The sequence below is a fragment of the Thamnophis sirtalis genome, unplaced genomic scaffold, assembly GCF_051295495.1.
Source record: "Thamnophis sirtalis isolate CommonGarterSnake01/CBP01778 unplaced genomic scaffold, rThaSir2_p1.2 scaffold_4, whole genome shotgun sequence".
NCBI lineage: Eukaryota > Metazoa > Chordata > Lepidosauria > Squamata > Natricidae > Thamnophis > Thamnophis sirtalis.
The window spans coordinates 122,910,666-122,926,242 of NW_028261384.1; the positions used below are offsets into that span (position 1 = coordinate 122,910,666).

A 15,577-nucleotide genomic window follows, 5' to 3' on the forward strand; every position below is an offset into this window, starting at 1 on the left:
GGAACAGAAATTGCCTCCAGAAGTTGTGAATGCTCCAACACTGGAAGTTTTTAAGAAGATGTTGATTAGCCATTTGTCTGAAGTGATGTAGGGGTTGGACTAGAAGACCTCCAAGGTCTCTTCCAATTCTACTATTACATTCTATTTGTTAAGGGAATCGCTTCTGTTGTTTAAATAAATCTGGCTTCCACATTGACTTTGCTTGTCAGAAGGTCACAAAAGTTGTCGAGCATCTTAATGTAAACCACTCGACCCCCGGGGAATGCTGCGACAGTGGTAAGTAGTAAAAATTGGTCATAAGCCTCTTTTTTTTCTGTGCCCTTGAAAGTTTGAACGGTCACTAAATTAAGTATTGTAAGTTGAGGGCTACCAGGTCTCTGTTATAGCTCCACACATCATCAGAAAATGCAACGCGACGCCAATTTTTTTTTACAGTCCCTGTAAAATTTCGGGCGTCGCGCAAAGCTGCACGTCTGAATCCTTAACTCTCTAACGGATCCTCCGGAAATCTCCAGATTCCCGGGAGCAAGAAAAAGGGCAAAGCCGGAACTGGAAACAAAGGGAAGGCAAAAAGCGAAAGTAGCGGGTAATCGCGCTGGCGAGCCCTCCCTCTTGCGCGCTTTTTCCGCTTCGCGCCTTCCTTTCTTTTTCTTCTGAGCCTTCTGATTTCTCGGAAGAAGGAGGAGAAGGAGCGCGATGGCGAAGAGCGTCCGCTGCCGCCTGGCAGAAACCCTGGAAGACCTGACCGCGGTCGAACTGGAAGCGTTCAAGGCGAACCTGAACGAGTTCCCGGTGAAGGATGGCTTCAGGAACATCCCTCGGGGAAAACTGGAGAAGGCGAACGCGATCAAACTCAGCGACCTCCTGGTCCATCACTACTGCAACGACTACGCCGTGGAAGTGGCCGCCAAGGTGCTGTCGGATAGTGACTGCAGGCCCCAAGCTCAGAAGCTTCTCCGGGACACCGGGAAAGGTAGCGCATGAGATGAAGGGCGGTTTCAGCGGCGGTAGGAAAGCTGGATCTGGAGCTTCCCCTCACCTAGCAAGCCCCAGGTTGGTCGGACCTTAGTTCCCAAGCCCTAAAAGATTTTGGGTGGGGGAGTTGGGTGCAATCACACTTGACCCAAATCAATGGGACCCCCCAAAAAACTTTTCAGCTTCCACAGAGGAATCCTTTGCTGGGATTCTGATTTCTCTTTCCAAAAGTTGGCTATGGAATAGATACACCCCCTTTTCTCATATTTTTGTACTTTATATATAATATATTTTATATTATAAAATGTAATATATTTTATAATTTCTATGGAAACCAAACCCACTTTTATGCACCATAGTTTATCGGTTATTCAGTGCATACCAATTATGCAGGCACAATTATTTGTTTAAGCATTCGTCTAATGCTTCTGAATATTTTATATATTTATACACACATATACATACACACATGTATACATACATTCCGTATGTATTTTATACACATACACACATACACGCATATATATATATACAAATACAACAAAAATGTAACAAAAAGGCAACAGTAAAAATATTGGGTTTCTGCCTGGATGGTCTCTTGTGACGGACAGAGGACAGAAGGACAGAGAATGGAAGTAGTGATCTTCCTCCCATATTTGGGCATACCAGGGGTTGTAAAAAACCATATATATATATATACATATACACATATAAATGCATATACTACACACATACATGTATATATTATTTGCACAGCCATAAAATCCAAACAATGAAAGCATTAAGCTAAAATTTGATACCTTTTATAAAAGGTATGAGACATTAAAACACCGTCTATAATAAATATAATGCAATAAAGAGTAACCTAGTAACGGAAAATAAAAGCAGCCCTAAAAAGCTAGAAATATCAGAGCACCACTAACTTATTCCTGTATTAAGGAAGCAGGAAGAAAAATGTCTTTTTCTGATTCTGCGAAAGCAATAAGGGCCACTTTGGGTGTTGGTTGGCAGGGTGTGGCGCCCAGCACTTTGAAGATAGTTAGGCCTGCAGTATTTTGATATGGCCAAAAGATAAGGCAATAAAGCCTCTATTGTATTTGCTTGGAACAGAGCTAAGAACAGAAATGAAGATGGATATTCTTCAGATACAGAAATCCCCAGCCCCAAAGGGTTTTATACTTTGAACAGTACACATTGAATTGTGTCTGAAAACAAGTGAAGAGGGAATGAAGGTAGACTGCTGGGGTGCACTCTAGTTTCATCGAACTCCAGTCTCTGTTTTTTCCTCAGAAACTGACATTACAAGTCATCTTCAGCATTGTCCATTTATTGCTAGTTTTGTACAATAACCATTTTCCCCCCTCCAGATGCCTGCAATTCTGTTCAGGAACCTGTGCCCCAGCTCAGCACCCACTCAAACCAACCAGGTGAGTTCCTTCTCCATCAGTAGATAGGAATTAGCCTGCATGCCCGTTTACTTGACATATCTTCTCACTGGAAACACATGTGTAGCTTAGAACAAATTTAGGTGAATTTTCAGTTTCACAGCAATTTGATTTATCTCTTGAACTTCAAGGAATTGCAGGGAGATTATATTAAAATCTTAGTAAAGACAACATATTTGTGTCTACATGTGGTCAAGACTTTTGCCTCCCTCTCGGAAGGTTGAGAGTTCAATCCTAGGTAGCAGCAGCTGTTTCTCTCCTAGAGCCAAAGAAAAAATATCTGCTGCAAACTCCATGTGGTGCCAGATGGTAAATGCTTGTTTGCATACAGCCATCCCAACTCTATTCCAGATTAAGGGATTACAGGATCCTACAAAGGGTTGTGTTGCTCATATTATTTTATAAAGACTTGTTTCACCTGTTAGCTTTCACTTCATATCTTGGGTTTAACTTTTTCAAAGTTGTTTGTATAGAATGAAACAAGCCTGGCTTGACAACATTGAATCTACTGCAACCAAGATATTTGTTGTTCCCCAAACAATATTAGCAGGACCCCATAATTAAATGAAAATATTTTTATTTGAAAAATTAAATATAGTTGTAAGCTAGTATTTTTTGCAATTTTTGTATAATTTCCCCTAGAGACTGAGATGTTGGCTCCTAAGGTAGCATGCATTCATTTTTTAACAAACATTCTCCTGATGGTCAAACTGGGCCTTGAATTATGAGAAAAGGAAATGATCAGAACATTATGGAGAGGAAGAGCATGATTTCACAGCATTCTTAAAATTATCTCCTACAGTGGATGTGGATTTTACTCTAGGATAAAGTGACAGAGATAAATTTGATTTCACTTAGGAATATATACCCTTAAAGCAGGGGTGAGCAGCTGACCACTTTATGATCTGACCACTTTATGACCTGTAGACTTCAACTCCCAGAATTCCAGCATGGCTCAAGAATTCTGGGAGTTGAAGTTCACAGGTCCTAAAGTTGCCATTGTCACCCACCCCTGCCTTAAAGAGTCTCCTATCACACAGCTTCATCTCCAGTGAAGAGAGGGCTAAAGCTGAACTAATGTAAGTGTTGGTATATAATATATTGCTATTTATTTTTCATTTCATTTTTTTTTTACAGCAGTTCTTGCCCCAGGAATGCACTTTATTGAACGTCATCGGGATGTCCTGATTCAGAGAACAACCACAGTGGAAGAAATTCTGGACCAGCTACATGGAATTGCCCTGAGCGAAGAGCAATATCAAAATATCATGATAAAGCGAACACCCCAGGAAAAAATGAGGGAGCTCTTTAGCCTGCTGCCTGGATGGAATGAGCATTGCAAGGATATGCTCAAAGATATTCTGAAGGATAAAAGGAGGGCTCTCTATGAAGACCTTGAGGCCATAGATGCGAAAAACCATCTCAAGGCATAAAATATCCAGCTACACAAACATCCTAGGAATCCCACTGACAGGTACATACAGGTATAGACAACATACAGGTAGTCTTATGCCCACTTAACGTCACACCTGAGGCCCAAATTGATGTTGCTAAGTGAGAAATTGGTTAAGTGAGTTTTACCCTCCATTTTACGGCTTATCTTGCCACATTTCTTAAGTGAGTCACTGCAGTCGTAAAGTTAGTAACCCGGTTGTTAAGTGGATCTGGCTTTCCCTGTTGACTTTGCTTGTTGGAAGGTCGCGAAAGGGGATCACATGATCCCGGGACAATGCATCCGTCATAAATGTGAATCCGTTGTCAAGCATCCGAATGTAAGTCACATGACCATGAGGATGCTGCAACAGTCATAAGTGTGAAAAACTGTCATAAGTCACTTTTTCAGTACTGTTGTAACTTTGAACAGAAGAACTGTTATAAGTCAAGGACTACCTGTAGTATCTTGCAGAGTAGCTGTATTTACAGTTGTCCTGGTTACTGAATTGTTCTATTTTGTTGAGTTGGCATAGTACAGGTATTCCTTGACTTACAACCGCAACTGAGCCCAAAATTTCTGCTTCTAAGCAGGGCCGTTTTAAGCAGGTTTTGCCCCCATTTTATCGCCTTTTTGCCACAATTAAGTAAATCACTGCAGTTGTTAAGTAAGGTTTCCCCATTTCTTTCTGGGGAGCATTTCCACTATGTAATAACAATTGTAAGAGACGTTGGAGGTCTCCTAGTCCAACCCCGTGCTCAAGCAGGAGATCCTATACCATTTCAAACAAATGGCTGTCCAATTTCTTCTTAAAAACCTCCAGTGATAAACACCCTACAACTTCCGAAGGCAAAGCATTCCACTAGTTAATTGTCCTCACTGCTAGGAAGTTTCTCCTTCATTCTAGGTTGCTTCTCTCCTTGATTAATTTCTATCTGCTGTTTCTTGTCTTGCCTTCTGGTGCTTTATAAAATATATTCTGGTGCTCTGTAAAATATAGATGAAAAATATATTGATCCCTTCTTCACATTCCCATTTCTCTTGCGTACTCATAGCTTTTGATTGTATTCCCAATGAAACTGCTTTTTATCCAAATAAATGTAAACATTTATGCAACATCACCAAGAAGTCTTGTCTAGATGTTATGGAGTGTAATTCCCCACCACCATCACCAATCCCTGGTCACTTGTCATGCTTGCCGATGTAATGGGAACCCACCAGAGGTGGGTCACTCCCGCTTGGGGCGAATCAGTAGTGGTGGCGGTAGGAGGCTCCGCCCACCCACCCAGACGCTTCTGGGTATGTAACATGCTTTTCCAAGGCTGGCCCTTTGGGTAAGGTTGCTTCAAAAGGCACCATAACAATTCAACATTGGTGGTTTTCAGGTGTTTCCTTTTGTCAAACAGGTCTGCTACATTTGATGTAAAGGAAAGTTACAGGTAGTTACAGGTAGACTTATGACCACAATGGAATGCAACATTTCTGTTGTTAAGCAAGACAATTGTGAGGTTTTGCCTCCATTTTACAACTTTTCTTGCCACGGTGGCTAAGCGAATCATTGCAGTTGTTAAGTTAGTACTAACACAACCATTTAAGTGAATCTGACTTTCCCATTGACTTTGCTTGTCAGAAGGTCACAAAAAGTGATCACCTGATCCCGAGACACTCCTTGCAATCCTATTTCTATCCTCTCCGTTGGTCTCTTCCTATCCGGCCTTTTGTTCTTTAACTTTTTCATCTTTTTTATTTATTTTTGAGGATCAATTCAGGTCCATTCTGTTAGGGGTATCTACATTGGGAGACAGAAAGTAGTGCAGTGGAATGTACAGCTAGAAGAGAGAAAGAATGTTGCTAGTAGAAACACCCGAATAGAGGTTCAGACACTGCTAGTAAAAACAAGTAGCTTTACTACTGATAATTGCTTCACAGGCAGTGATAGTAGATATTAGTCCAAACACAATTCAAAGAACAAACAATAGCTTACAGTCGCAGTTCACGTTCCAGTCATCAAATCATCAAGCATAAGACAAGCAGAGAGAGAGAGTGAGCTCTCTTAACTCCTTCTTATTGTAAAGTTAATTAATCTGTTAAGTACATCGACACATTTAAAGCAACAAGGACCATTTGTTGTTGTGTGTGTATATATGTGTGTGTGTGTGTGTGTGTGTGTGTGTGTTTTCTGAGGTTTTTGCGGGTGTTAGTATGTAGGTCTCTAGTTGTTCGGGTTTTCTCCCGCGTAGAATTGGAGATGTCTTGGCGACGTTTCGACGAAGTCTCATTCGTCATCTTCAGGCTGCTTCAGACTACTTCAGGCTTGGTGTTTCCACTACTCCTGGAAACACCAAGCCTGAAGTAGTCTGAAGCAGCCTGAAGATGACGAATGAGACTTCGTCGAAACGTCGCCAAGACATCTCCAATTCTACGCGGGAGAAAACCCGAACAACTATATATAGCACAAATAAAAACACACACATATATATATATATATATAGTCTACCCAACACCAGGAGTATACTCCCAACACATTCATTCTCCCTTTACATATTTGTTTTGCAACTCTCTATGTAGCCAAACCACTTCAACAGATCTCTTTCATAAAGATCACAGACTTCTATATCCACACCACGTCAACTCAGCATTCACTAATTCTCAATCACTTGTTCATACACACACTCCAAAGGGTGGGTTGCTCTCGGTTTGGGCGAACCAGTAGTGGTGGCGGCAGGAAGCTCCGCCTACCCATCCGGACTCTTCTGCTCATGCAAGCAAACTGATAGCAAAAATAATGGAAACCCACCACTGATACCCACACATGGGGCCCACCAATCTCTTCTTTCCAATAATTAACTCTAGCTTCTATTATGAGAAAGGCAACCCTTTCCACTGGTTAATTGTTCTCACTGTAGGAAATTTCTCCTTAGTTCTAGGCTGGTTCTCTCCTTGATTAATTTCCATCCCTTGTCATGCTTGCCGGTGTAATGGAAACCCATACGTGCCCACCAAACTACGTATCTCTTCTTTCAAATAATTAGCTCTAGCTTCTGTAGGAAGTTATCACCCAGCCCTCTTCCAGAAAAATGAAATTGTGGGAAATATTGAAAAGGCAGAATATTTCCCTGGATGTGAAAAGAAAGAAACATGTTTTTAAAAAATAGAGTAGCTCCCTTCAGCTTCCTGCCCATCCCCCTTTGTCAATGGGCCTTTATGATGTCCCTTTACATAATAAAGAGTTCTCCCCTTCAGCTCCAGGATGATGGGATTAAGGCATGGTTAGCCTTTACCCACTCCCCACATGGCATCTGAGAACTCAACCAAACCTGGATTCAAAACACAGCCTGGAGAGTTGCCCCTACATGGCCCCATGGGATTCTGACAACCAGAAGAATACAAGCTCAAGATCAAAGGCCAGAGAGGGCGTAAAACAAGGGACTTTCAGCATCTCCGCCCTTCCTTCTCTTTTTCTCCACCAACACTGAAGCATGTGATCACCTTTTCTGTTCAGGGCCTCAAGCCATGTGGTCCTGTCCACCATTAAAACCATCTTTCCAAGCAGCCTCCATACTTGAGAGACCGCCTGCTGCCAATTACCTCCCACAGACCCATTAGATCTCACAGGGTTGGCCTCCTCCGGGTGCCATCTACCAGCCAATGCCATCTGGCTATTACCCGGGGGAGGGCCTTCTCTGTGGCAGCTCCAGCCCTCTGGAATGAACTCCCCGCAAGGATTCGGACCCTCACCTCTCTCCAGGCCTTCCGAAAAGCCGTCAAAACCTGGCTTTGCCGGCAGGCCTGGGGGTGATGAGTTCCCTCCCCGGAGAAGGGTGGCATACAAATAATAAAATTCTATTCTATTCTATTCTTCAGTGTCTTTTTCCCCACTTGGAGCCGAACCCAGAAGGACATTTCTCCCAACACTTCCATTGTAAGACCAGAGGTAGGGAAGCTGCAGAGCAGCATTTCTCAATCCTGGCAAATTTGTGTGGACTTCTAACTCCCAGAGTTCCCCGCCCACTAGGCAGCTGAAGTCCACACATCATGGCTGAGATTGAGAAATCTCTGTAGAGAGCAAACAAGATGATTTTGATAAGAGATACGCAGAATCTATTGCCTAGTCCAAAGTAGCTAGAAGGTCCAGATAACATTTCAGAAGTATCTCAGGCAAATGCCTTCTTAATTCACTAAACTCTAAGAAGGAGATATCTATGGAGATTCTCAATCATCCAGGTCAGTGGTCCCCAACCCCCGGTCCGCGGACCGGTGCCGGGCCGTAGAGTACCTGGCACCGGGCTGCGCAGCGGCCGGGGGCCATGATCGCTGCAGCGCAAAGGCTCATGGGCCGTCGCGAACAACGCCCCCCCACCCCTGCGCGCGCTCAGCGGGCCACGGTAAAATTATCAAAGGCTGACTGGTCCGCGGCGATAAAAAGGTTGGGGACCACTGATCCAGGTCATGGTTGTTCTGAAGGTGTTTTTTTTAAAAATGGCCTTTCTTGTTTTTGTTGTTTTCCTTTGAAAATGTTTCACTTCTCATTCAAGATGCATGAACTGAAGAAGCTTTTGGATGAGAAGCGAAACGTTTTAAAACAAACAGAGGGGGGGAGGAGGGGAACACAAGAAATTCCTTTTGGAAAAATCCTTGTCTAAGGAGGAGTAGGAGGTACAGTATAGTATAATCAGGCTTGCAAGGTTTTGTTATAGTCAATCTCAAAATAGTTTTAGCCTTGGTGTGGACTTGATTTCTTGGTGTGTTCTACAAAAAGCTCATGAAATAGTTATCTAAATGTTCCTTTTACTGGTAGCCCCAAAGGTAGTCCATTATTTTTTATTTAGAAAATGTATGTAACAATAGCGATAGAATTTAGACTTATATACCGTTTCACACTGCTTTACATATGGCCACCTACTCACTGACAGCGATTCTAGGCAGCTTACAAACAATAGAAACTGTAGTCCGTGTTAGTCCTGATGTGGTATGAGTGTCATATATAATATGATTTATGATCTATGACCTAACACTTTGTTGTCTGATTGAGACCTTATGCACCAGAGACAAATTATTTGTGTGTCCAATCATACTTGGCCAATAAAGTATTTTTCTCTTCTCTTCTCGTATCTCCTCTCCTCTCCTCTCTTCTCTCCTCTCCTCCCCTCCCCAACTCTTCCTCTCTTCTCTCCTCCCCTCCTCTATTCTTTTCTCTCCTCCCCTTCTCTTCTCCCCTCCCCTCCTCTCTTCTCTCCTCCCCTCCCCATCTCTTTCCCCCTCTTTTCTCCTCCCCTCCTCTATTCTTTTCTCTCCTCCCCTTCTCTTCTCCCCTCCCCTCCTCTCTTCTCTCCTCCCCTCCCCATCTCTTTCCCCCTCTTTTCTCCTCCCCTCCTCTCTTCTTCTCTCTCCCCCCTTCCCCTTCTCTTTTCTTCTCTTCTCCCCTCCTCTCTTCTCTCCTCCCCTTCTCTTTTGCTGTCTTCTCCCTTCCCCTCCTCTCCTCTCCGTTCTCTATTTCATTCCATTCCATATACAGGGCGGGGCATAACCTTTTCCTAGGGGGTCACAGCAAGATCGACAGCAGTTTACAACTTCCGCGACACCTCATTTTAAAGCCCATAAAAAACTGAATTGAATGAGCTATTAAATGTTAAATTTGCTTTAAGAATGGCTGGAAAATTCGATTCGGAAGAACAAAGCTCCTTGCATGCGTGCAAATGCGACTCAGCAATTGTTAAAGGAAAACAATGTCGAATTTTGGGGCAATGACGTCTGGCCGGGAAATTCGCCAGATCTCAATCCGGCAGAGAACATTGGGGCCATAATTAAGGATGAAGTGGAAGCTCTGATGATTCAGGAGCAAGGTCAAAATCGATATTCGGTTGAAACTTTGAGAATGAATTTGGAAACTGTGTTGAAAAATCTGGAAAATCGAACGGAACTGTTTGAAGATTTGTTGTGTTCTTATCCACCTCGTTTGAATGCTGTTCGAAGGGCTAATGGTGGTCATACTGACTATTAAATCGTGTCAATAAACTCAGTTTTTGATGGGCTTTCGAATGGTGTATGAATTATTTGTGTTGTTATTACAAGTGTTGCTGTGACCCCCTAGGAAAAGGTTATGCCCCGCCCTGTACAAAATGTCTAGTATTTTTAAAATCAAGATAGTCCCAGTGCAATTCTAAAAGTGGCCGAAGGAAGAAAGGTTAGAAAAAATGGGGAAAGCAAACTGAAATGCCAATTCCTAGAGTTACCTTTTCTTATATGTCAGGGAAGAATGAAAAAAAAACAACAGCAATCCAGCTTGTCACGAATAGCCAATGTAGGGGAAAGCACAACCAAATAGCTGTAAGTCTCAATGGAATAGGGGGCGGACTTTCTTTGATCCCAATCTCTGCCTTCACATTCCCATCCTTACCTTTTTTCAGACAATCTTGTCCAAAATCCCAATTCACACACAATTGTATCATTACAGAATAAAGCATCTTCTTATCGTGTGCTGCTTTGTCATTTCAAAAAGCAGAATGAGATTAAATCAAGATTGCAAGTAAAGGAACTTATAGGCATTTTGGAATGGCTTTGTTAGTACATATTTTGTTTTGATTTACACTTTTGAAACACACTCAAGGGTAAATGATAAGATGGAGTAAGTTGGCATATAATCAAAATGTGACCATAGCCAAAGGCCAGCAATACAAAGAGATAAATAACTGATAGGGAAGATGATCTTCAAGATGCATCATCTGCTGCATTCTTGGGGATAGATAACAAAATAGGGTGACCTGATAAATGATCTGAAAGTTCTTTCTAGTAGGAAAGTTCTATAATAATCATCTGCCTGTTCTGGCATTATTTACAAAAAAAGAGAGATTAATATTTAATACTAGTGTAAAAAAAATGTATACACATATATAAATGAAAGTTGTAGCAAGATTAGCAATCTAAGACAAACAAAAAAGTTCCAAGCAAAGTACAATGCAGATATTTAAAGGAATTCATTAATTGAGCTGGCTGTGTTTTCACGGAACTGCAACAAATGAGAACTTAACCTTGTCTGGGATTTATTTTGTAAATGTTTATTTTGATAGAACAAATAGTGGCAATAAAGGTAGTCCTTGATTTATAACCAGTCACTTGGTAACTGTTCAAAGTTAGGACAGAGCACCAACTCCTATTTCAAGTTCTGACATCACACACCCCTTTGTGGTGATGTGACTGCGTTTCAGTCACCTGGCAACTGGCCTGCATTAACTGCAATTTATGTTGGTTTTGCACAAACCTGAAAAAGAAACAGGTTACGTTTAATAAATTTACTAAAAAAATATAAGGAAGCGTTATGCTCCCTCCCATATTAGGACATACCAGGTGCTTTGACGTAACACTTAACCATTTCCTTGGCTCAGCTGATGAGGGAGGAGAGCTTGTGGCTTAGAGCAGTGTTTTTCAACCACTATGCCGCGGCACACTAGTGTGCCGTGACATAGTGTAAGGTGTGCCGTGGGAAAATTACTTTATATATAGTCAATATAGGCACAGAGTTAATTTTTTTTAACATTTTCTAATGGTGGTGTGCCTCGTGATTTTTTTCATGAAAAAAGTGTGCCTTTGCACAAAAAATGTTGAAAAACACTGGCTTAGAGGTTAACATAACTGCCTAACATGTGAAAACAGCCCAGGTTCGAATCCCACTAAGGGTATGGCTAGCTGATGAGAGTTAAATAGCTTGAAATAGATCTATACTAGCCTCCCTTCATTTATTTATCAGCACAAATGCAACGTGTGTGTGTGTGTGTGTGTGTGTGTTGCATTTGTATATATATGGAGAAATAGATGGAGTAGACCAGTACATATAAGTAGTCTTCGACTTACAACCACAATTGAGACCAACATTTATGTCGCTAAGTAAAAAAGTGAGTTTTGGCCCATTTTGCGACTTTTCTTGCCACAGTTGTTAAGTGACTCATTGCCATTGTTATGTTAGTCTCTGTGCACACCCTGCCCCAGTGGTGGGTTTCAAATTTTTTTAGAACCTCTTCTGTAGGTGTGGCCCGCTTTGTGGGAGTGGCTTGCCGGCCATGTGACTGGGTGGGAGTGGCTTGCCAGCCATGTGACTGGGTGAGCATGGCCAACTTGTAAAATGTGGTGAAACTCACTTAACAATGCTCTTGCTTAGCAACCAAAATGTTGGTTCAGAAATTGACATTTGAAGCACACAAGTCTTAAAGCTGTCCAGTTACAAGACACTTGCACCCCTAACCCTTTAGGAAAAATTACCCCGGAGGTGTTCAAACCTCACAGCTTTAAGACTTGTGGACTTCAACTCCCAGAATTCCTCCTCTTTTTCTTCATCTTGATGTTGTGCGGACGGGCGGGGGGAGGGAGCTGGAACCGGTTCTAAACGGCACTGTAGATTTGTGGAACCTCTTCTATAGAAGAGGTTAGAACTGGCAGGAACCCACCTCTGCCCTGCACTTATCTACATCCAAAATGGGCTGAGTGGGAACTCCTGGGAGGGGAGGAGGGGTGGGCGGGGCCAGCCAGGCATAGGATTTGGGAGGGTTCTCCGAACTACACAGAATCTTAGCTAGAGGTTCTCCCAAACCCCTGCAAACCCCCAGCAGCCCACCCCTGACTATAATAGAAGATAGAAAGACCTGCACATGGATTAGAGAACAAATGAAAGAATTCAATATCATCAAGAGAGTAAAAGAATTGAAATGGAAATGGGCCGGTCACATAGCAAGAAGAACTGATGGCCGCTGGACCAAGGCAGTCACAGAATGGATCCCACTCGATCAAAAGCGTCCATGAAAGGGGCCTAAAACAAGATGGATCGGCAACGTCAGCAATTATTGTGGGCCCAATTGGTAAAAGAAAGCTTGGGACCATATTGGTTGGAAACATGCGTAAGAGGCCTTCATCCTGCAGTGGCTAGATGAGGGCTAAAATCATGATGAAGAAAATTCATTTACTTTGGGTTTCCAGTAAAAATCTCTCCACTTAACGACTACCACAAAAAAAGTTGTACAATTGGATCTGGTCATACGGTGACTTACTCTACTACCATCATGACTTACTACCTTAATTGTCAGATTCAATTGTGATCATCATTTAGAATAGAATAACAACAGAGTTGGTAGGGACCTTGGAGAACTTCTAGTTCAGGCAGGAGACCCTGCACCATTTCAGACAAATGGCTGTTTAATCTCTTCATTAAAACCTCCAGTGATGCAGCACCTATAACTTCTGGAGGCAAAACATTCCACTGATGGTTCTAACTAATTTCTAATTTATCCTTAGTTGTAGGTTGCTTCTCTCCTGGATTAGTTTCCATCTACTGCTTCTTGTCCTGCCTTCAGGCGGTTTGAAGAATAGCTTGACTCTCTCTTCTCTGTGGCAACCCCTGAGATGTTGGAAAACTGCTATCATGCCACCCCTAGTCCTTACAATACAATACAATAGCAGAGTTGGAAGGGACCTTGGAGGTCTTCTAGTCCACGGCAGGAAACCCATACTATTTCATACAAATGGCTATCCAACATATTCTTAAAGACTTCCAGGGTTGGGGCATTCACAACTTCTGGAGGCAACTTCTTTTCCACTGATTAATTGTTCTAACTGCCAGGAAATTCCTCCTCAGATCTAAGTTGCTTCTCTCCTTGATTAGTTTCCACCCATTGCTTCTTGTTCTACCCTCAGGTGCCTTGGAGAATAGGTTGATTCCCTTTTCTTTGTGGCAACCCCTGAGATATTGGAACACTGCTATCATATCTCCCCTAGTCCTTCTTTTAATTAAACTAGACATACCCAAATCCAGCAACCGTTCTTTATATGTTTTGGCCTCCAGTCCCCTAATCATCTTGTTGCTCTTCTTCTCTGCAATCTTTCTAGAGTCTCAACATCTTTTTTTACATCATAGCGACCAAAGCTGGATGCAGTATTCCAGGTGTGGCCTCAGTAAGCCCTTATAAGGTAGTATTAACACTTCATGTGATCTTGAGTCTATCCCTCTGTTTATGTAGCCTAGAATGTGTTGGCTTTTTTGGCAGCTGCTGCACATGGCTGGCTCATATTTAAGTTTTTGAGGACTACCTGCAAAAAGTTTGTTGTGGTCTAAATTCCTATTAGTTTTAAACCCCAGTGTTACTTAGGAGACAAATACAATAAAGGCTGTGAATAAGAACATCTTTTTACCTAATTTGTTAACGTGGAAGGGCCCACCAGATAAGCCAGGAAAAAATGGGGGGAAAAAAGTTGAATTCAGCAAGAATAGGAAGCCTAAGACATGTGTGTCAGTGGTGGGTTTCCATTTTTTTTTTACTAAGGTTCACTTGTGCAAGCATGCATGTTCGCTTGTGCAATGCACATGTGCAGAAACATCTGGGCAGGTGAGCGGAGCCTCCTGCCACCGCCACTACTAGTTTGCCAGATCCGGGCAGAACTGGGAGCAACCCACCTCTGGGGTGTGTGTTTATGAACAAGTGATTGAGAATTAGTGAATGCTGAGTTGATGTGGTGTAGATATAGAAGTCAGTGGCCTGTATGAAAGAGATCTGTTGAAGTGGTTTGGCTACATAGAGAGTTGCAAAACAAATATGTAAAGGGAGAACGAATGGACCTGAATTGATCCTCAAAAATAAAAAAGATGAAAAAGTTAAAGAAAAAGGGTCGGATAGGAAGAGACCAATGGAGAGGATAGAAATAGGATTGCAAGGAGTGTCCCGGGATCAGGTGATCACTTTTTGCGACCTTCTGACAAGCAAAGTCAATGGGAAAGCCAGATTCACTTAAATGATTGTGTTACTACTAACTTAACAACTGCAACTATTTGCTCAGCCACCGTGGCAAGAAAAGTTGTAAAATGGAGGCAAAACCCACTTAATGACTGTCTTGCTTAACAACAGAAATGTTGCATTCCATTGTGGTCGTAAGTCGAGGACTACCTGCAACTTTCCTTTACATCAAATGTAGCAGACGTAGGTGTACTGTCTGACAAAAGGAAACACCTGAGAACCACCAATGTTGCATCGTTAAGGTGCCTTTTGAAGCAACCTTACCCAAAGGGCCAGCCTTGGAAAAGCCTGTTACATACCCATTGATATACTTGCTTATTCGGTTTTGTACATGTAGTCCTCGACTTACAACCACAACTGAGCCCAAAAACTATGCTCCTCCTAAGTGAAACATTTGTTAAGTGACATTTGCCCCATTTTTATGACCTTTCTTGCCACAGCAGTTAAAGGAATCGCCATCACTCTTTGTTAAATTAGTCTAAATCCCCATTGACTTTGCTTATTAGAAAGTCTTTAAAAGTGACCCCAGGATGCTGCTGCTCTCATAAAGATGAGTTAGTTGTCAAGCCTCTGGATTTTTATCACGTGACCATGGAAGTGTTACAACCGCTGTAAGCGTGAACACTGGTCACAGGTCTCTTCTTTCCATTGGTGTTGTAACTTTGAACAGTCACTAAATGAACTGCTGTAAGTCGAGGACTACTTGTTTCCACAGGGGACGAATGTCAACACAAGCACATTGCTTTAAGCTCCTTTGGGTGAAACAGGAGTCAATTCTGGCCTGCAGTTCCAGATGTGGACTTGGGGGGGGCAATTCTTTCATCAGCAAACATTAAAAGAGGCTAAAAGTCTGTAGAGATTCTCAGTCATCTGGGTCCTGGTTGTCCCAAAGATGCTTTTTCAAGAGGCAACTGGACTTTCTTGGGTTTTTTTTTCCCCTTTTGAAGACGTTC

The 15,577-nt window shown here is 42.3% G+C and overlaps 1 protein-coding gene across 1 annotated transcript; it reads left to right on the plus strand.

The window, feature by feature from the left end:
- The first annotated feature begins 563 nt into the window (after positions 1-563).
- Positions 564-4,007, plus strand: LOC106538133 (apoptosis-associated speck-like protein containing a CARD). Its single transcript, XM_014052547.2, has 3 exons — positions 564-973; positions 2,343-2,402; positions 3,558-4,007. The coding sequence occupies exons 1-3, from the start codon at positions 697-699 to the stop codon at positions 3,851-3,853; spliced, it is 633 nt and encodes a 210-aa protein (XP_013908022.2). The 5' UTR covers positions 564-696; the 3' UTR covers positions 3,854-4,007.
- Positions 4,008-15,577: the final 11,570 nt, after the last annotated feature.